The following is a 19,325-nucleotide window of genomic DNA, read 5'->3' as shown; positions in this document are numbered from 1 at the left end:
AAACTATCCTCCGTTTTACTCTGTTTTAAGCCCAGGTTGTCAGCAGAAAAGTGCTGAAATATATCTGCTTTAAATATTGGCGAATGAATAATTAAAAACCTGAGCTTCACACGTCAAGAGGGGGTGATGTGTACATCGCTTTGAACATGCTGCAAAGAAAATGAATAAATACATAAATTGTGCCTTTGTGTGTGTGTGTGTGTGTGTGTGTGTGTGTGTGTGTGTGTGTGTGTTTGTTTGTTTGCGTAGCACGCAGGCAAGGAAGCCACAGAATTGGAATTACACAGGGGGATGAAAGCCAGAGGTAATTTTAACATAAAGCATGAACTGTCAGAAAAGCTTTTTAAATCTTCAATAGGACGGTCTGTTTAGGCAGAGCATTTGCAAAAAAGAAAAAAAAAAGATAGATCCAGCCTACCTAACAGAGAGAGCAGCACAAACAAAGTCTTCCACTTCGCTGGGTTTCTTTGATGACTTCACAGATTGCTTTAGATAGGGTGCTAAAGGTAGCGCTCATGATGATGCACCGATACAGCGGCGTGAAAGTGTTAGCGGTTCATGGCAATGTGAGCTGTTAAATACAGTTTCATTTTATGGCTTTTAGGGCTTTTCACCATTGAGCTGTAACGGATTGTGTTCAGTGTCAGTAGTGTAAAGGATTTGCACCTCAGACTTTTAATGCAGCCTTATTCAGCAGTGAGTTTGAGCTGAGTTTAATAACACATTTGCTCACACATGCAAACATCGACAAAGATCAAGGTGCGGAGTCGCTCTCGTTCATACTTGCAGCCAAGAAGCTGCCTTTTATGCCGTGTGTGTGTGTGTGTGTGTGTGTGTGTGTGTGTGTGTGTGTGTGTGTGTGTGAGTGCGTCTATGTGGTATGGATTGACATTTGACCTGCGCTGTACCTGGGCTCCGGGGACATTTCGACTTTTTGCTGTGTATTCATGTGTCCCCCTAAAACATGACTTGTAAATGCATTTTTAAGTGTCTAAATAATAATTTTTTCTACTTCTTATGAGGTCATTATTTATCTTTTGACCTGTATTTGCTTAAACTGTAGTGTAAATTCATTTATTAAACTATAATTAAAAGATTTTCTGATTTTCTTAAAAGTCCACCTATACCCCTCACCTGATTTTTGTGTATTCCAGTGTATTGCACAGCGACGTTTCGAGTTAGAGTGGATGTGTGTAGGTACTGCAATTTAATACACATTTTCAATACACACGGCCGGAAGTCATTGTGATTGGTAGGCTATATATATAGGCGGTACCTACAGGAAACGGCGCCACAACTTTCGCGCGCGTGCCCTTTAACAAGTGTATGTCGACGGCAATACGAAGACGGATTAAAAACACAAAGGTAAGCCTTTTTTAATGTAAAATGCACCATGACTTTAATACTATATGAAATTATAGGTGCACAGGCCTATATTAAACTGGTTTAATTTATGCTTTATGGACTGTTAGTGAGTCTTTGAAGAAGTAAAACGGCCCCAGCGTTTGTCATTGAGTAAATAAAATAGGGCTGACGACTAACCGCGTCAACGCGATAAAGCGGGCTAACCCGTGTTAGGATTTACTCGGTGTTAAAGCATTATTGTGGCTTAAACGTGTTAATGCCGACATCGCGACTAACGCGATTAACAATTAAACCAGCGCAGTCTGAGTCAAAATCCCTGATGTCGCTGTTAGCTAATTTCGGGCAGTTTGTCCAATGTCTGTCCATTCTGCTGACAGCCCTAAAATAAAAGCAAGGGTATAAGTGTATTTAGTCGTGTATTTATTTATATGCCTGAAGAAAAAACTTCTTACAGTTTTGATGCCTAAGCTTTCTCAGTACTTGTATCACTCTCTGCAGTCGCCATTACAGAAATGTCACATGTCGCCATTTTGAGTACTAGGCCTTTAACATTTTAAAAGAAGGCATAAATTAGCACTATGAATAAGTCAGCTGTGTTTATGCTGTAAACTACACTACTGCTAGTTCTGCTACTACTGATGATGATGACAATGATGACGATAATCGTAATACTTTATATGCTTTGGTAATACAGCCAATCGTACAGGAGAACATGCGAAGGAGACTCATTCCTCCACGGGAGGATGCAGTCTGTCATGTTTCTGCTGGAAGGGACAAACTGGGACTTGATATCCACTACATAAATGCCTTCAAAGGTAAGTTGGTCTTTAGTTTGGATTAGATTTGGAGTTTGTCACTGTCTTTTGTCACTCACTTGGTATGCCTCTGCAATTCAGGTCGGGGCATTTTCACGACTGTTCCATTCCAAAAAGGAGACTTTCTTTTGGAATACAGAGGTAAACTCATAACAAAAGAAGAATGTGAGCGGAGACACAGAGTTTATCATGACAGCCTGAAGGTGTTCATGTTTGAATTCAAGTTTGATGGAAAACTCTGGTGGTGCGTATTATATCAGTGTAGTTTGATTAAGATTAAATTACACATTGCTTTTGATTTATGAAAAAAAGCTTCCTAACTAGTTAAGCTAATACTTTTTTGCCTAACCCCACAGTGTGGATGCATCTCAAGAAGATGGGTCATTAGGCAGACTTGGACTGATGTGGTTGTCGTTGACAAGTGCTAAGATGAAAATATTAAATATCAATGGAAAGCCCCATCTATGCTTATTTGCAAGCAGAGACATAAGTCCAGGTGAAGAAATAGACTATAATTATGGTGACTCGGATTGGCTCTGGAGATGCAAGGTATTTCTACAATTGTACTTTTTGGAACTGATAAATTGCATACCCTAAGCCATTTTTACATTTGTACCTACTCAAATTGGCTTAACGTGACTTAGGGCATCTAGTTTTTCACTGAAATTGAGTATCACCTACTGTGCCTGGGGTAACTATAGCAATGCAGCCGAGCATCCAGTGATATAAATGCCACAGCAAGCATGGACGTCAAGGTGACAAAATGCCTGCTGCTCAGTCTATACTTTAGTGTTCAATTCAGGGATCACGCTGTTAATTTTGGTCGCTATTTCAAACATTTCAGAGTTTCAAAAATGATGGCTTGGATTTTCACGAAGGAGGCGCACTCATAACTTATCGAGTGACACCATTGACCAGCCACCTGGTGGCATTCAGTCTATGTCAAATTTTCTGATCACTTTGGATCACTTGGAACCTTGGTGCAGTAGTTACTGAAAAACTACATGGTACTATAACCTACTGGAAAAACAGGGGTAGGTACTAATGGAAAACAGGCAATTGTGATGGCTGCCACATCAAAGCCCTCTAAAAGCACTAAAAAAATATCAGCAGGTATGCAGAAATAAAAAATGGCTTTCGGTTTCTAAATTTTAACAGTGATTGATGTTTAATGTGATTCTACACAGCAAAATCTCCAGTGTTAAATTAACACTGGAGAGTGTCTATAAGGGTCCACACCTCTGAGTGTTAAATACAACACTGTTGAGTGTTAAATTAACACTTTTGACAGTGTTATATGTTTAAAAGTAACCTAGTCAGTTTTGAAGATTAACAATGGCTAACACTGAGCAGTGCTGATTTTCTAACACTGGAAAATAACTCAAAATGTTAGAAATATTCCAGTGTTAGAAAATCAGCACTGCTCAGTGTTAGTCTTTGTTAATCTTCAAAACTGACTAGGTTACTTTTAAACATATAACACTGTCAAAAGTGTTAATTCAACACTCAACAGTGTTGTGTGGACCCATATAGACACTCTCTAGTGTTAATTTAACACTGGAGATTTTGCTGTGTAGCCTCTTTAGTTAGATTCATTTTAAATTTTGTCCCTCGAAGATAAATGGGCCCTAGTGACAGTTCGTTGCTGCTACAGGTGATTGTTTTACTCCTTTAGCAATGGCTTAAAAAATAAAGAAATCACACTGACTATTTGTCTCTTAATCATAGGGCCTTAAATTCTCTATACATGACAGTGAATATTTTAAAGACAATAGCTTGAAACTTATCTTTCTCATACAGTTTATTTAATGTTTCAAAAGCCTCTTCAAAAATGCACTGTATATTCATTTTCTATCTGTTACACACGAAGACGGAGACCAGCCAGATTCAGAAGACTGTGAGCTGCCTAAAGCCGCAACCAAACAGCTTTCCAAACAATGATCTGATTTTAATGAATGTTTCTCATGCACGATGTGTACCTTACGCTATTTGCCAATAGTGAAATGGTCTATTCATCCTCTTGAGTGATGCATTTTTAGTAACTGTCAGATTACTGTTCTTTTGTCTTCATTCTCTATCTGTTACACACGAAGACTGAGACCAGCCAGATTCAGAAGACTGTGAGCTGCCTAAAGCCGCAACCAAACAGCTTTCCAAACAATGATCTGGACCTGAAACATCCAGAGCCTGAAAGGGTAAATATAATCCAGTGTACCACTTAATGAACTAATAATTTAATCTATCATCATTCTTTATGGATGCTGTGTGTGTGTGTGTTTGGCAGTCACCTGGGTGTGATGTGATTTACATGGACCGTGGCTTGTAGGTCCTTTTCATTGTTTCAAAGTGCAAGTCTGGATAACATCTGAGTGTGTGTGTGTGTGTGTGTTAACCACCCAAATGTGACTTAGGAGGACCACACTGTTATTGGGGGACTCCGTCAAAGTTTGCTTCATGGTGACATCACTCTGGTTTTAGGAGGGGTCTTCTCGTATGTCTTGACAGTTTGACCTACAGCATGCAGAACTGACTGCATGTGCTTTGTTTCTATGTTGAAATTTTTTGAAACTCAGGCTTGAACATTAAGATAGATAGTACTATACAACTTCTTAAGTTGTTTTAGGCACTTTTTACTGCTTTAGTGCATGGGCTCTCTCTGGCTGTGTACTCTGGCTTCTTCCCACAGTCCAAAGATGTAGCTTATGGGGTTAGGTTAACTGGTGATTCAAAACTGCCCTTTGGTGTGAATGCAAATGCTTGTCCTTCCATGTTAGACTGGTGATCTGTCCAGGTTGTACTGCCCTATGGTAGCTGGTATAGGCCCCAAAACTGCTACCCCACAATCCTGATAAGGATAAGTGGAAGAGGATGGATGATTGCAAAGGAATCAGTTGTTAACTATTGTAGCCAGTATTTTTTTCAGAAGAAAACATTTCTTGAGTGGAAAGGCCCCCCCCCACACACACACATGCAAATTAAAAACAGAAGCACAGGCCTGCCCAGTACAGTTGCAAGAAGAGCACTTGGTCTAATCTTTGTGCCATCTTTTCTTTGTTGCAGGATCTTGATGAAGAAATGCCTCAGCAAGACTCAGAAGCCATGCATTCTTCTTCAGTGCAAGATTTTGAAGAGGTAACATTGACCTAGGACAGATTTTAATGAATGTTTCTCATGCACGATGTGTACCTTACGCTATTTGCCAATAGTGAAATGGTCTATTCATCCTCTTGAGTGATGCATTTTTAGTAACTGTCAGATTACTGTTCTTTTGTCTTCATTCTCTATCTGTTACACACGAAGACTGAGACCAGCCAGATTCAGAAGACTGTGAGCTGCCTAAAGCCGCAACCAAACAGCTTTCCAAACAATGATCTGGACCTGAAACATCCAGAGCCTGAAAGGGTAAATATAATCCAGTGTACCACTTAATGAACTAATAATTTAATCTATCATCATTCTTTATGGATGCTGTGTGTGTGTGTGTTTGGCAGTCACCTGGGTGTGATGTGATTTACATGGACCGTGGCTTGTGGGTCCTTTTCATTGTTTCAAAGTGCAAGTCTGGATAACATCTGAGTGTGTGTGTGTGTGTGTGTGTGTGTGTGTTAACCACCCAAATGTGACTTAGGAGGACCACACTGTTATTGGGGGACTCCGTCAAAGTTTGCTTCATGGTGACATCACTCTGGTTTTAGGAGGGGTCTTCTCGTATGTCTTGACAGTTTGACCTACAGCATGCAGAACTGACTGCATGTGCTTTGTTTCTATGTTGAAATTTTTTGAAACTCAGGCTTGAACATTAAGATAGATAGTACTATACAACTTCTTAAGTTGTTTTAGGCACTTTTTACTGCTTTAGTGCATGGGCTCTCTCTGGCTGTGTACTCTGGCTTCTTCCCACAGTCCAAAGATGTAGCTTATGGGGTTAGGTTAACTGGTGATTCAAAACTGCCCTTTGGTGTGAATGCAAATGCTTGTCCTTCCATGTTAGACTGGTGATCTGTCCAGGTTGTACTGCCCTATGGTAGCTGGTATAGGCCCCAAAACTGCTACCCCACAATCCTGATAAGGATAAGTGGAAGAGGATGGATGATTGCAAAGGAATCAGTTGTTAACTATTGTAGCCAGTATTTTTTTCAGAAGAAAACATTTCTTGAGTGGAAAGGCCCCCCCCCACACACACACATGCAAATTAAAAACAGAAGCACAGGCCTGCCCAGTACAGTTGCAAGAAGAGCACTTGGTCTAATCTTTGTGCCATCTTTTCTTTGTTGCAGGATCTTGATGAAGAAATGCCTCAGCAAGACTCAGAAGCCATGCATTCTTCTTCAGTGCAAGATTTTGAAGAGGTAACATTGACCTAGGACAGATTTTAATGAATGTTTCTCATGCACGATGTGTACCTTACGCTATTTGCCAATAGTGAAATGGTCTATTCATCCTCTTGAGTGATGCATTTTTAGTAACTGTCAGATTACTGTTCTTTTGTCTTCATTCTCTATCTGTTACACACGAAGACTGAGACCAGCCAGATTCAGAAGACTGTGAGCTGCCTAAAGCCGCAACCAAACAGCTTTCCAAACAATGATCTGGACCTGAAACATCCAGAGCCTGAAAGGGTAAATATAATCCAGTGTACCACTTAATGAACTAATAATTTAATCTATCATCATTCTTTATGGATGCTGTGTGTGTGTGTGTTTGGCAGTCACCTGGGTGTGATGTGATTTACATGGACCGTGGCTTGTAGGTCCTTTTCATTGTTTCAAAGTGCAAGTCTGGATAACATCTGAGTGTGTGTGTGTGTGTGTTAACCACCCAAATGTGACTTAGGAGGACCACACTGTTATTGGGGGACTCCGTCAAAGTTTGCTTCATGGTGACATCACTCTGGTTTTAGGAGGGGTCTTCTCGTATGTCTTGACAGTTTGACCTACAGCATGCAGAACTGACTGCATGTGCTTTGTTTCTATGTTGAAATTTTTTGAAACTCAGGCTTGAACATTAAGATAGATAGTACTATACAACTTCTTAAGTTGTTTTAGGCACTTTTTACTGCTTTAGTGCATGGGCTCTCTCTGGCTGTGTACTCTGGCTTCTTCCCACAGTCCAAAGATGTAGCTTATGGGGTTAGGTTAACTGGTGATTCAAAACTGCCCTTTGGTGTGAATGCAAATGCTTGTCCTTCCATGTTAGACTGGTGATCTGTCCAGGTTGTACTGCCCTATGGTAGCTGGTATAGGCCCCAAAACTGCTACCCCACAATCCTGATAAGGATAAGTGGAAGAGGATGGATGATTGCAAAGGAATCAGTTGTTAACTATTGTAGCCAGTATTTTTTTCAGAAGAAAACATTTCTTGAGTGGAAAGGCCCCCCCCCACACACACATGCAAATTAAAAACAGAAGCACAGGCCTGCCCAGTACAGTTGCAAGAAGAGCACTTGGTCTAATCTTTGTGCCATCTTTTCTTTGTTGCAGGATCTTGATGAAGAAATGCCTCAGCAAGACTCAGAAGCCATGCATTCTTCTTCAGTGCAAGATTTTGAAGAGGTAACATTGACCTAGGACAGATTTTAATGAATGTTTCTCATGCACGATGTGTACCTTACGCTATTTGCCAATAGTGAAATGGTCTATTCATCCTCTTGAGTGATGCATTTTTAGTAACTGTCAGATTACTGTTCTTTTGTCTTCATTCTCTATCTGTTACACACGAAGACTGAGACCAGCCAGATTCAGAAGACTGTGAGCTGCCTAAAGCCGCAACCAAACAGCTTTCCAAACAATGATCTGGACCTGAAACATCCAGAGCCTGAAAGGGTAAATATAATCCAGTGTACCACTTAATGAACTAATAATTTAATCTATCATCATTCTTTATGGATGCTGTGTGTGTGTGTGTTTGGCAGTCACCTGGGTGTGATGTGATTTACATGGACCGTGGCTTGTAGGTCCTTTTCATTGTTTCAAAGTGCAAGTCTGGATAACATCTGAGTGTGTGTGTGTGTGTGTGTTAACCACCCAAATGTGACTTAGGAGGACCACACTGTTATTGGGGGACTCCGTCAAAGTTTGCTTCATGGTGACATCACTCTGGTTTTAGGAGGGGTCTTCTCGTATGTCTTGACAGTTTGACCTACAGCATGCAGAACTGACTGCATGTGCTTTGTTTCTATGTTGAAATTTTTTGAAACTCAGGCTTGAACATTAAGATAGATAGTACTATACAACTTCTTAAGTTGTTTTAGGCACTTTTTACTGCTTTAGTGCATGGGCTCTCTCTGGCTGTGTACTCTGGCTTCTTCCCACAGTCCAAAGATGTAGCTTATGGGGTTAGGTTAACTGGTGATTCAAAACTGCCCTTTGGTGTGAATGCAAATGCTTGTCCTTCCATGTTAGACTGGTGATCTGTCCAGGTTGTACTGCCCTATGGTAGCTGGTATAGGCCCCAAAACTGCTACCCCACAATCCTGATAAGGATAAGTGGAAGAGGATGGATGATTGCAAAGGAATCAGTTGTTAACTATTGTAGCCAGTATTTTTTTCAGAAGAAAACATTTCTTGAGTGGAAAGGCCCCCCCACACACACACACATGCAAATTAAAAACAGAAGCACAGGACTGCCCAGTACAGTTGCAAGAAGAGCACTTGGTCTAATCTTTGTGCCATCTTTTCTTTGTTGCAGGATCTTGATGAAGAAATGCCTCAGCAAGACTCAGAAGCCATGCATTCTTCTTCAGTGCAAGATTTTGAAGAGGTAACATTGACCTAGGACAGATTTTAATGAATGTTTCTCATGCACGATGTGTACCTTACGCTATTTGCCAATAGTGAAATGGTCTATTCATCCTCTTGAGTGATGCATTTTTAGTAACTGTCAGATTACTGTTCTTTTGTCTTCATTCTCTATCTGTTACACACGAAGACTGAGACCAGCCAGATTCAGAAGACTGTGAGCTGCCTAAAGCCGCAACCAAACAGCTTTCCAAACAATGATCTGGACCTGAAACATCCAGAGCCTGAAAGGGTAAATATAATCCAGTGTACCACTTAATGAACTAATAATTTAATCTATCATCATTCTTTATGGATGCTGTGTGTGTGTGTGTTTGGCAGTCACCTGGGTGTGATGTGATTTACATGGACCGTGGCTTGTAGGTCCTTTTCATTGTTTCAAAGTGCAAGTCTGGATAACATCTGAGTGTGTGTGTGTGTGTGTGTTAACCACCCAAATGTGACTTAGGAGGACCACACTGTTATTGGGGGACTCCGTCAAAGTTTGCTTCATGGTGACATCACTCTGGTTTTAGGAGGGGTCTTCTCGTATGTCTTGACAGTTTGACCTACAGCATGCAGAACTGACTGCATGTGCTTTGTTTCTATGTTGAAATTTTTTGAAACTCAGGCTTGAACATTAAGATAGATAGTACTATACAACTTCTTAAGTTGTTTTAGGCACTTTTTACTGCTTTAGTGCATGGGCTCTCTCTGGCTGTGTACTCTGGCTTCTTCCCACAGTCCAAAGATGTAGCTTATGGGGTTAGGTTAACTGGTGATTCAAAACTGCCCTTTGGTGTGAATGCAAATGCTTGTCCTTCCATGTTAGACTGGTGATCTGTCCAGGTTGTACTGCCCTATGGTAGCTGGTATAGGCCCCAAAACTGCTACCCCACAATCCTGATAAGGATAAGTGGAAGAGGATGGATGATTGCAAAGGAATCAGTTGTTAACTATTGTAGCCAGTATTTTTTTCAGAAGAAAACATTTCTTGAGTGGAAAGGCCCCCCCCCACACACACACATGCAAATTAAAAACAGAAGCACAGGCCTGCCCAGTACAGTTGCAAGAAGAGCACTTGGTCTAATCTTTGTGCCATCTTTTCTTTGTTGCAGGATCTTGATGAAGAAATGCCTCAGCAAGACTCAGAAGCCATGCATTCTTCTTCAGTGCAAGATTTTGAAGAGGTAACATTGACCTAGGACAGATTTTAATGAATGTTTCTCATGCACGATGTGTACCTTACGCTATTTGCCAATAGTGAAATGGTCTATTCATCCTCTTGAGTGATGCATTTTTAGTAACTGTCAGATTACTGTTCTTTTGTCTTCATTCTCTATCTGTTACACACGAAGACTGAGACCAGCCAGATTCAGAAGACTGTGAGCTGCCTAAAGCCGCAACCAAACAGCTTTCCAAACAATGATCTGGACCTGAAACATCCAGAGCCTGAAAGGGTAAATATAATCCAGTGTACCACTTAATGAACTAATAATTTAATCTATCATCATTCTTTATGGATGCTGTGTGTGTGTGTGTTTGGCAGTCACCTGGGTGTGATGTGATTTACATGGACCGTGGCTTGTGGGTCCTTTTCATTGTTTCAAAGTGCAAGTCTGGATAACATCTGAGTGTGTGTGTGTGTGTGTGTGTGTGTGTGTTAACCACCCAAATGTGACTTAGGAGGACCACACTGTTATTGGGGGACTCCGTCAAAGTTTGCTTCATGGTGACATCACTCTGGTTTTAGGAGGGGTCTTCTCGTATGTCTTGACAGTTTGACCTACAGCATGCAGAACTGACTGCATGTGCTTTGTTTCTATGTTGAAATTTTTTGAAACTCAGGCTTGAACATTAAGATAGATAGTACTATACAACTTCTTAAGTTGTTTTAGGCACTTTTTACTGCTTTAGTGCATGGGCTCTCTCTGGCTGTGTACTCTGGCTTCTTCCCACAGTCCAAAGATGTAGCTTATGGGGTTAGGTTAACTGGTGATTCAAAACTGCCCTTTGGTGTGAATGCAAATGCTTGTCCTTCCATGTTAGACTGGTGATCTGTCCAGGTTGTACTGCCCTATGGTAGCTGGTATAGGCCCCAAAACTGCTACCCCACAATCCTGATAAGGATAAGTGGAAGAGGATGGATGATTGCAAAGGAATCAGTTGTTAACTATTGTAGCCAGTATTTTTTTCAGAAGAAAACATTTCTTGAGTGGAAAGGCCCCCCCCCACACACACACATGCAAATTAAAAACAGAAGCACAGGCCTGCCCAGTACAGTTGCAAGAAGAGCACTTGGTCTAATCTTTGTGCCATCTTTTCTTTGTTGCAGGATCTTGATGAAGAAATGCCTCAGCAAGACTCAGAAGCCATGCATTCTTCTTCAGTGCAAGATTTTGAAGAGGTAACATTGACCTAGGACAGATTTTAATGAATGTTTCTCATGCACGATGTGTACCTTACGCTATTTGCCAATAGTGAAATGGTCTATTCATCCTCTTGAGTGATGCATTTTTAGTAACTGTCAGATTACTGTTCTTTTGTCTTCATTCTCTATCTGTTACACACGAAGACTGAGACCAGCCAGATTCAGAAGACTGTGAGCTGCCTAAAGCCGCAACCAAACAGCTTTCCAAACAATGATCTGGACCTGAAACATCCAGAGCCTGAAAGGGTAAATATAATCCAGTGTACCACTTAATGAACTAATAATTTAATCTATCATCATTCTTTATGGATGCTGTGTGTGTGTGTGTTTGGCAGTCACCTGGGTGTGATGTGATTTACATGGACCGTGGCTTGTAGGTCCTTTTCATTGTTTCAAAGTGCAAGTCTGGATAACATCTGAGTGTGTGTGTGTGTGTGTTAACCACCCAAATGTGACTTAGGAGGACCACACTGTTATTGGGGGACTCCGTCAAAGTTTGCTTCATGGTGACATCACTCTGGTTTTAGGAGGGGTCTTCTCGTATGTCTTGACAGTTTGACCTACAGCATGCAGAACTGACTGCATGTGCTTTGTTTCTATGTTGAAATTTTTTGAAACTCAGGCTTGAACATTAAGATAGATAGTACTATACAACTTCTTAAGTTGTTTTAGGCACTTTTTACTGCTTTAGTGCATGGGCTCTCTCTGGCTGTGTACTCTGGCTTCTTCCCACAGTCCAAAGATGTAGCTTATGGGGTTAGGTTAACTGGTGATTCAAAACTGCCCTTTGGTGTGAATGCAAATGCTTGTCCTTCCATGTTAGACTGGTGATCTGTCCAGGTTGTACTGCCCTATGGTAGCTGGTATAGGCCCCAAAACTGCTACCCCACAATCCTGATAAGGATAAGTGGAAGAGGATGGATGATTGCAAAGGAATCAGTTGTTAACTATTGTAGCCAGTATTTTTTTCAGAAGAAAACATTTCTTGAGTGGAAAGGCCCCCCCCCACACACACACATGCAAATTAAAAACAGAAGCACAGGCCTGCCCAGTACAGTTGCAAGAAGAGCACTTGGTCTAATCTTTGTGCCATCTTTTCTTTGTTGCAGGATCTTGATGAAGAAATGCCTCAGCAAGACTCAGAAGCCATGCATTCTTCTTCAGTGCAAGATTTTGAAGAGGTAACATTGACCTAGGACAGATTTTAATGAATGTTTCTCATGCACGATGTGTACCTTACGCTATTTGCCAATAGTGAAATGGTCTATTCATCCTCTTGAGTGATGCATTTTTAGTAACTGTCAGATTACTGTTCTTTTGTCTTCATTCTCTATCTGTTACACACGAAGACTGAGACCAGCCAGATTCAGAAGACTGTGAGCTGCCTAAAGCCGCAACCAAACAGCTTTCCAAACAATGATCTGGACCTGAAACATCCAGAGCCTGAAAGGGTAAATATAATCCAGTGTACCACTTAATGAACTAATAATTTAATCTATCATCATTCTTTATGGATGCTGTGTGTGTGTGTGTTTGGCAGTCACCTGGGTGTGATGTGATTTACATGGACCGTGGCTTGTAGGTCCTTTTCATTGTTTCAAAGTGCAAGTCTGGATAACATCTGAGTGTGTGTGTGTGTGTGTTAACCACCCAAATGTGACTTAGGAGGACCACACTGTTATTGGGGGACTCCGTCAAAGTTTGCTTCATGGTGACATCACTCTGGTTTTAGGAGGGGTCTTCTCGTATGTCTTGACAGTTTGACCTACAGCATGCAGAACTGACTGCATGTGCTTTGTTTCTATGTTGAAATTTTTTGAAACTCAGGCTTGAACATTAAGATAGATAGTACTATACAACTTCTTAAGTTGTTTTAGGCACTTTTTACTGCTTTAGTGCATGGGCTCTCTCTGGCTGTGTACTCTGGCTTCTTCCCACAGTCCAAAGATGTAGCTTATGGGGTTAGGTTAACTGGTGATTCAAAACTGCCCTTTGGTGTGAATGCAAATGCTTGTCCTTCCATGTTAGACTGGTGATCTGTCCAGGTTGTACTGCCCTATGGTAGCTGGTATAGGCCCCAAAACTGCTACCCCACAATCCTGATAAGGATAAGTGGAAGAGGATGGATGATTGCAAAGGAATCAGTTGTTAACTATTGTAGCCAGTATTTTTTTCAGAAGAAAACATTTCTTGAGTGGAAAGGCCCCCCCCCACACACACACATGCAAATTAAAAACAGAAGCACAGGCCTGCCCAGTACAGTTGCAAGAAGAGCACTTGGTCTAATCTTTGTGCCATCTTTTCTTTGTTGCAGGATCTTGATGAAGAAATGCCTCAGCAAGACTCAGAAGCCATGCATTCTTCTTCAGTGCAAGATTTTGAAGAGGTAACATTGACCTAGGACAGATTTTAATGAATGTTTCTCATGCACGATGTGTACCTTACGCTATTTGCCAATAGTGAAATGGTCTATTCATCCTCTTGAGTGATGCATTTTTAGTAACTGTCAGATTACTGTTCTTTTGTCTTCATTCTCTATCTGTTACACACGAAGACTGAGACCAGCCAGATTCAGAAGACTGTGAGCTGCCTAAAGCCGCAACCAAACAGCTTTCCAAACAATGATCTGGACCTGAAACATCCAGAGCCTGAAAGGGTAAATATAATCCAGTGTACCACTTAATGAACTAATAATTTAATCTATCATCATTCTTTATGGATGCTGTGTGTGTGTGTGTTTGGCAGTCACCTGGGTGTGATGTGATTTACATGGACCGTGGCTTGTAGGTCCTTTTCATTGTTTCAAAGTGCAAGTCTGGATAACATCTGAGTGTGTGTGTGTGTGTGTTAACCACCCAAATGTGACTTAGGAGGACCACACTGTTATTGGGGGACTCCGTCAAAGTTTGCTTCATGGTGACATCACTCTGGTTTTAGGAGGGGTCTTCTCGTATGTCTTGACAGTTTGACCTACAGCATGCAGAACTGACTGCATGTGCTTTGTTTCTATGTTGAAATTTTTTGAAACTCAGGCTTGAACATTAAGATAGATAGTACTATACAACTTCTTAAGTTGTTTTAGGCACTTTTTACTGCTTTAGTGCATGGGCTCTCTCTGGCTGTGTACTCTGGCTTCTTCCCACAGTCCAAAGATGTAGCTTATGGGGTTAGGTTAACTGGTGATTCAAAACTGCCCTTTGGTGTGAATGCAAATGCTTGTCCTTCCATGTTAGACTGGTGATCTGTCCAGGTTGTACTGCCCTATGGTAGCTGGTATAGGCCCCAAAACTGCTACCCCACAATCCTGATAAGGATAAGTGGAAGAGGATGGATGATTGCAAAGGAATCAGTTGTTAACTATTGTAGCCAGTATTTTTTTCAGAAGAAAACATTTCTTGAGTGGAAAGGCCCCCCCACACACACACACATGCAAATTAAAAACAGAAGCACAGGCCTGCCCAGTACAGTTGCAAGAAGAGCACTTGGTCTAATCTTTGTGCCATCTTTTCTTTGTTGCAGGATCTTGATGAAGAAATGCCTCAGCAAGACTCAGAAGCCATGCATTCTTCTTCAGTGCAAGATTTTGAAGAGGTAACATTGACCTAGGACAGATTTTAATGAATGTTTCTCATGCACGATGTGTACCTTACGCTATTTGCCAATAGTGAAATGGTCTATTCATCCTCTTGAGTGATGCATTTTTAGTAACTGTCAGATTACTGTTCTTTTGTCTTCATTCTCTATCTGTTACACACGAAGACTGAGACCAGCCAGATTCAGAAGACTGTGAGCTGCCTAAAGCCGCAACCAAACAGCTTTCCAAACAATGATCTGGACCTGAAACATCCAGAGCCTGAAAGGGTAAATATAATCCAGTGTACCACTTAATGAACTAATAATTTAATCTATCATCATTCTTTATGGATGCTGTGTGTGTGTGTGTTTGGCAGTCACCTGGGTGTGATGTGATTTACATGGACCGTGGCTTGTAGGTCCTTTTCATTGTTTCAAAGTGCAAGTCTGGATAACATCTGAGTGTGTGTGTGTGTGTGTTAACCACCCAAATGTGACTTAGGAGGACCACACTGTTATTGGGGGACTCCGTCAAAGTTTGCTTCATGGTGACATCACTCTGGTTTTAGGAGGGGTCTTCTCGTATGTCTTGACAGTTTGACCTACAGCATGCAGAACTGACTGCATGTGCTTTGTTTCTATGTTGAAATTTTTTGAAACTCAGGCTTGAACATTAAGATAGATAGTACTATACAACTTCTTAAGTTGTTTTAGGCACTTTTTACTGCTTTAGTGCATGGGCTCTCTCTGGCTGTGTACTCTGGCTTCTTCCCACAGTCCAAAGATGTAGCTTATGGGGTTAGGTTAACTGGTGATTCAAAACTGCCCTTTGGTGTGAATGCAAATGCTTGTCCTTCCATGTTAGACTGGTGATCTGTCCAGGTTGTACTGCCCTATGGTAGCTGGTATAGGCCCCAAAACTGCTACCCCACAATCCTGATAAGGATAAGTGGAAGAGGATGGATGATTGCAAAGGAATCAGTTGTTAACTATTGTAGCCAGTATTTTTTTCAGAAGAAAACATTTCTTGAGTGGAAAGGCCCCCCCCCACACACACACATGCAAATTAAAAACAGAAGCACAGGCCTGCCCAGTACAGTTGCAAGAAGAGCACTTGGTCTAATCTTTGTGCCATCTTTTCTTTGTTGCAGGATCTTGATGAAGAAATGCCTCAGCAAGACTCAGAAGCCATGCATTCTTCTTCAGTGCAAGATTTTGAAGAGGTAACATTGACCTAGGACAGATTTTAATGAATGTTTCTCATGCACGATGTGTACCTTACGCTATTTGCCAATAGTGAAATGGTCTATTCATCCTCTTGAGTGATGCATTTTTAGTAACTGTCAGATTACTGTTCTTTTGTCTTCATTCTCTATCTGTTACACACGAAGACTGAGACCAGCCAGATTCAGAAGACTGTGAGCTGCCTAAAGCCGCAACCAAACAGCTTTCCAAACAATGATCTGGACCTGAAACATCCAGAGCCTGAAAGGGTAAATATAATCCAGTGTACCACTTAATGAACTAATAATTTAATCTATCATCATTCCTTATGGATGCTGTGTGTGTGTGTGTGTTTGGCAGTCACCTGGGTGTGATGTGATTTACATGGATGAAGTTTATTAGTTGATATCTGCAACTGAATTGAAAACACCTCACCTTTCCAACTGTCCAAAACAAATAAATGTTGCAATATTTTGCTAACAGTGTCACAATCATCGTCTGGTGTGCACAACAATATCATCTTTGGACAAGTGCATTCAGTGTGTGGGACTGGTTTCCTCCCTCAAGTGGCTTGGCTATAAGTGCAAAGGTGAGACATTTAGTGAATAGGTACATTATATAGTAAAAAGCATTAATGGAGTTCAACAAGTTAAGACTAGCTGAAATGAACACTGCTCCCTTTTTAATTAATGGGTGGTCACGTCTAATTAAAGAAATGTAGTATTACCTCATTGGTGCAGGACCTTGTAAAAATGGTATACTTGGGATTGTCCTCAATTCCCCATTCCATAACATAAACTGCTCAAAATAATAAAGGGAACACTTAAACGATGCGATGTTACTCCAAGTCAGTCACACTTCTGTTATATCAAACTGTTCACTTAGGAAGTAACACTGACAACCAGTTTCACATGCTGTTTTGCAAATAGAGTAGACAACAAGTGGAAATTATAGTCAATTCACCATAATAAAGGACTGGTTCTGCAGGTGGTGACCACAGACCACTTCTCAGCACTTATTCTTTCTGGCTGATGTTATGGTCACTTTTGAATGCTGGCGGTGATTTCATTTTAGTGGTAGCATGAGACAGTCTACAACCCACACAAGTGGCTCAGGTAGTGCAGCTCATCTAGCGTAGCACATCAATGTGAGCTGTGGCAAGAAGGTTTGCTGTGTCTGTTAGTGTAGTGTCCAGAGCATGGAGGTGCTACCTGGATGTGGAGTAGGCCATAGGAGGGCAACAACCCAGCAGCAGGCCTTAAATAGTAAAACTATGTACTATAATTTCCAGTATTTGCTCTGTTTTTTGTCATATCTCGTTGTTAATGTGAGGTTTTTGGGGGGGTTGTATGTGTTTGGTTTTTTTGGGTTTTTTTCCCCCACAATTTCTCAGATGAAATTGCATTAAGTGATGCTGAAACAAAGGACAGTGAGAGTGAATCAGATGATGATGACACATCACTCACAATGTCGGCGTGTGGCACCAGTGAGCCTGTACATGCAGTAGCTGATTCCACAAACACAGCGCAGCCCCAAGACACTGTAGATTGTGGTAAGTTACCACTAGCTTGGTTTCTGTGGATAAAATGTTTGTTACAAATATTAAAACTTAATCAAATTGTGTAATCAGCAGATGAAGGACTACTCACAATGCCTGCAGCAAGTGAGACTGCTGCTCCCTCTGAAGGTAAGGGGTGCAGTTGGTTCTCGAAGCTTATTATTGTTTCATCACTTTGCAACATATGGCAAACTGCAGAGTGGTGGCAAAAAGTCACTTGGATGAGTGACAAAATGTTTCTCCCACTGAAAACGCTACGTCCAGATTAACAGAATCAACGTTTTGGGATTTACTTACCTGGATGATTGAGCATGCATCAAGAGACTTTTATTCAACTTTTTATTCAGTCTTTTATTCACAGCGGAACACTAAATGTTGTCTCATTTTAGAAATTTGATAAATTTTCAAACAGAATTTTAGCTCGTTTTGATATTGATGGTAGCAACACATTTCAGAAGTTAGTACAGGGTAGCATCCATTCTTTTAACAAGCAAATGTTTTTTGTTTTTTTTGTTTGGTTTTTTGTTTGTTTTAACTACTACTACTTTATATATCTTCCAGAGAAAAATGCTGCTCAATCCCACAATTCCCGAAGAGCTCCCAAAAACATGTGGTCCAAGGCTGAGGTTGCTGCAGTGATGAGGCATTTGAAAGACCACATAAACGAAGGGAAACTAGCCACCAAAAATGAATGCAGTCATTGCAAATTGGTAGAAGATCCGGTGTTGGCAGGAAGAACAGTTCAAAACATAAGAGATTTTGTAAGAAACAGAGGATTAACTGCAAAAAGGCAGAAAAAAATGAACTAAAATAACTGTTTAGAGAGCTGTGGTTTTACATCTTGGTCAGATTGCCAATTGTTGTTAACACTGATGTTCTGTTTAAAGAAAAAAAAGTTCTTGTTAAATACAGAAGTAGTTTGTATTTCATAATTTTTACATTTAATTTATTTAGGGTTTTTTTTGACGGGTTATATTTAAAATAAAAAATTATAAATGCATATTTTCTCCCCTTAATATTTACCTTTAAACTATTAAAATTCATTTTAAATGTTTTTAATTTTTCTGTTTTCTATATTTTTATATTTCTGTGGGAAGCGTGGGCATTTTTGTCCATAGATTTCTTTTTTTATTTATGGTTAAAATTAATGTTCAGATCCAAGAACACTAATAAAATGATGTTCCAGTAATCCTGTGTCCTGTCAGATGTGTATTCATGGTAATGATGAGCTATTTACATATTACATCATTGTCCCTTTAAAGACCCAATATTGCTTTTTTTGGACCTCATAAAACACATTGTTGTCAAGTGGACAATGTCTCCAGAAAACACAATAGAGTCTGGTTGGTGTGTATCAGTGTATCTAGACTTCTATAGGGAGTGTATGAGGTCTGAAGTGACCCAAATTTTTTTCAGATTTTTTCGAACACTTTAACCTCGCTCCCTTGGCTCTAAGTCCTTTCAAAAGGGTAGTCCACTTAAACCACCACCGGGCGGATTGACGTAGTATAGTCCCGCCATACCACATAGACCCGTATGTGTGTGTGTGTGTGTGTGTGTGTGTGTATGTAAATGCACAGCGA

General features: G+C 40.7%; 1 protein-coding gene across 2 annotated transcripts; it reads left to right on the top strand.

Moving 5' to 3' along the window:
- Positions 1-815: 815 nt before the first annotated feature.
- LOC145422704 (uncharacterized) lies at positions 816-18,931 on the top strand. 2 transcript variants are annotated; one of them, XM_080294371.1, is made up of 29 exons: positions 816-1,365; positions 2,060-2,180; positions 2,262-2,424; positions 2,537-2,729; positions 4,274-4,375; positions 5,241-5,312; positions 5,481-5,582; positions 6,458-6,529; positions 6,698-6,799; positions 7,661-7,732; positions 7,901-8,002; positions 8,868-8,939; positions 9,108-9,209; positions 10,075-10,146; positions 10,315-10,416; positions 11,292-11,363; positions 11,532-11,633; positions 12,497-12,568; positions 12,737-12,838; positions 13,702-13,773; positions 13,942-14,043; positions 14,907-14,978; positions 15,147-15,248; positions 16,112-16,183; positions 16,352-16,453; positions 16,668-16,773; positions 17,578-17,736; positions 17,818-17,871; positions 18,304-18,931. In XM_080294371.1, the coding sequence occupies exons 1-29, from the start codon at positions 1,327-1,329 to the stop codon at positions 18,549-18,551; spliced, it is 2,925 nt and encodes a 974-aa protein (XP_080150497.1). In that variant the 5' UTR covers positions 816-1,326; the 3' UTR covers positions 18,552-18,931. The 2 variants fall into 2 exon arrangements, with proteins under 2 accessions (XP_080150497.1, XP_080150496.1); XM_080294370.1 differs by having other exon boundaries at positions 17,815-17,871.
- The last annotated feature ends 394 nt before the right edge of the window (positions 18,932-19,325 follow it).

The sequence above is a fragment of the Astatotilapia calliptera genome, chromosome 20 (genome assembly GCF_964374335.1).
Source record: "Astatotilapia calliptera chromosome 20, fAstCal68.1, whole genome shotgun sequence".
Classification (NCBI taxonomy): Eukaryota; Metazoa; Chordata; class Actinopteri; order Cichliformes; family Cichlidae; genus Astatotilapia; species Astatotilapia calliptera.
Note: the sequence above shows the minus strand (reverse complement) of the source record. Positions and strands in the feature narration are given on the sequence as shown.

What these genes read in the sequence shown, in the direction of transcription:
- LOC145422704 (XM_080294370.1), top strand. Translation starts at nt 1,327, where the DNA reads ATGTCGACGGCAATACGAAGACGGATTAAAAACACAAAG. An exon ending in CTACATAAATGCCTTCAAAG is followed by an intron (nt 2,181 to 2,261) that starts GTAAGTTGGTCT and finishes TCTGCAATTCAG; the next exon opens with GTCGGGGCATTTTCACGACT. An exon ending in AACATCCAGAGCCTGAAAGG is followed by an intron (nt 11,634 to 12,496) that starts GTAAATATAATC and finishes TCTTTGTTGCAG; the next exon opens with GATCTTGATGAAGAAATGCC.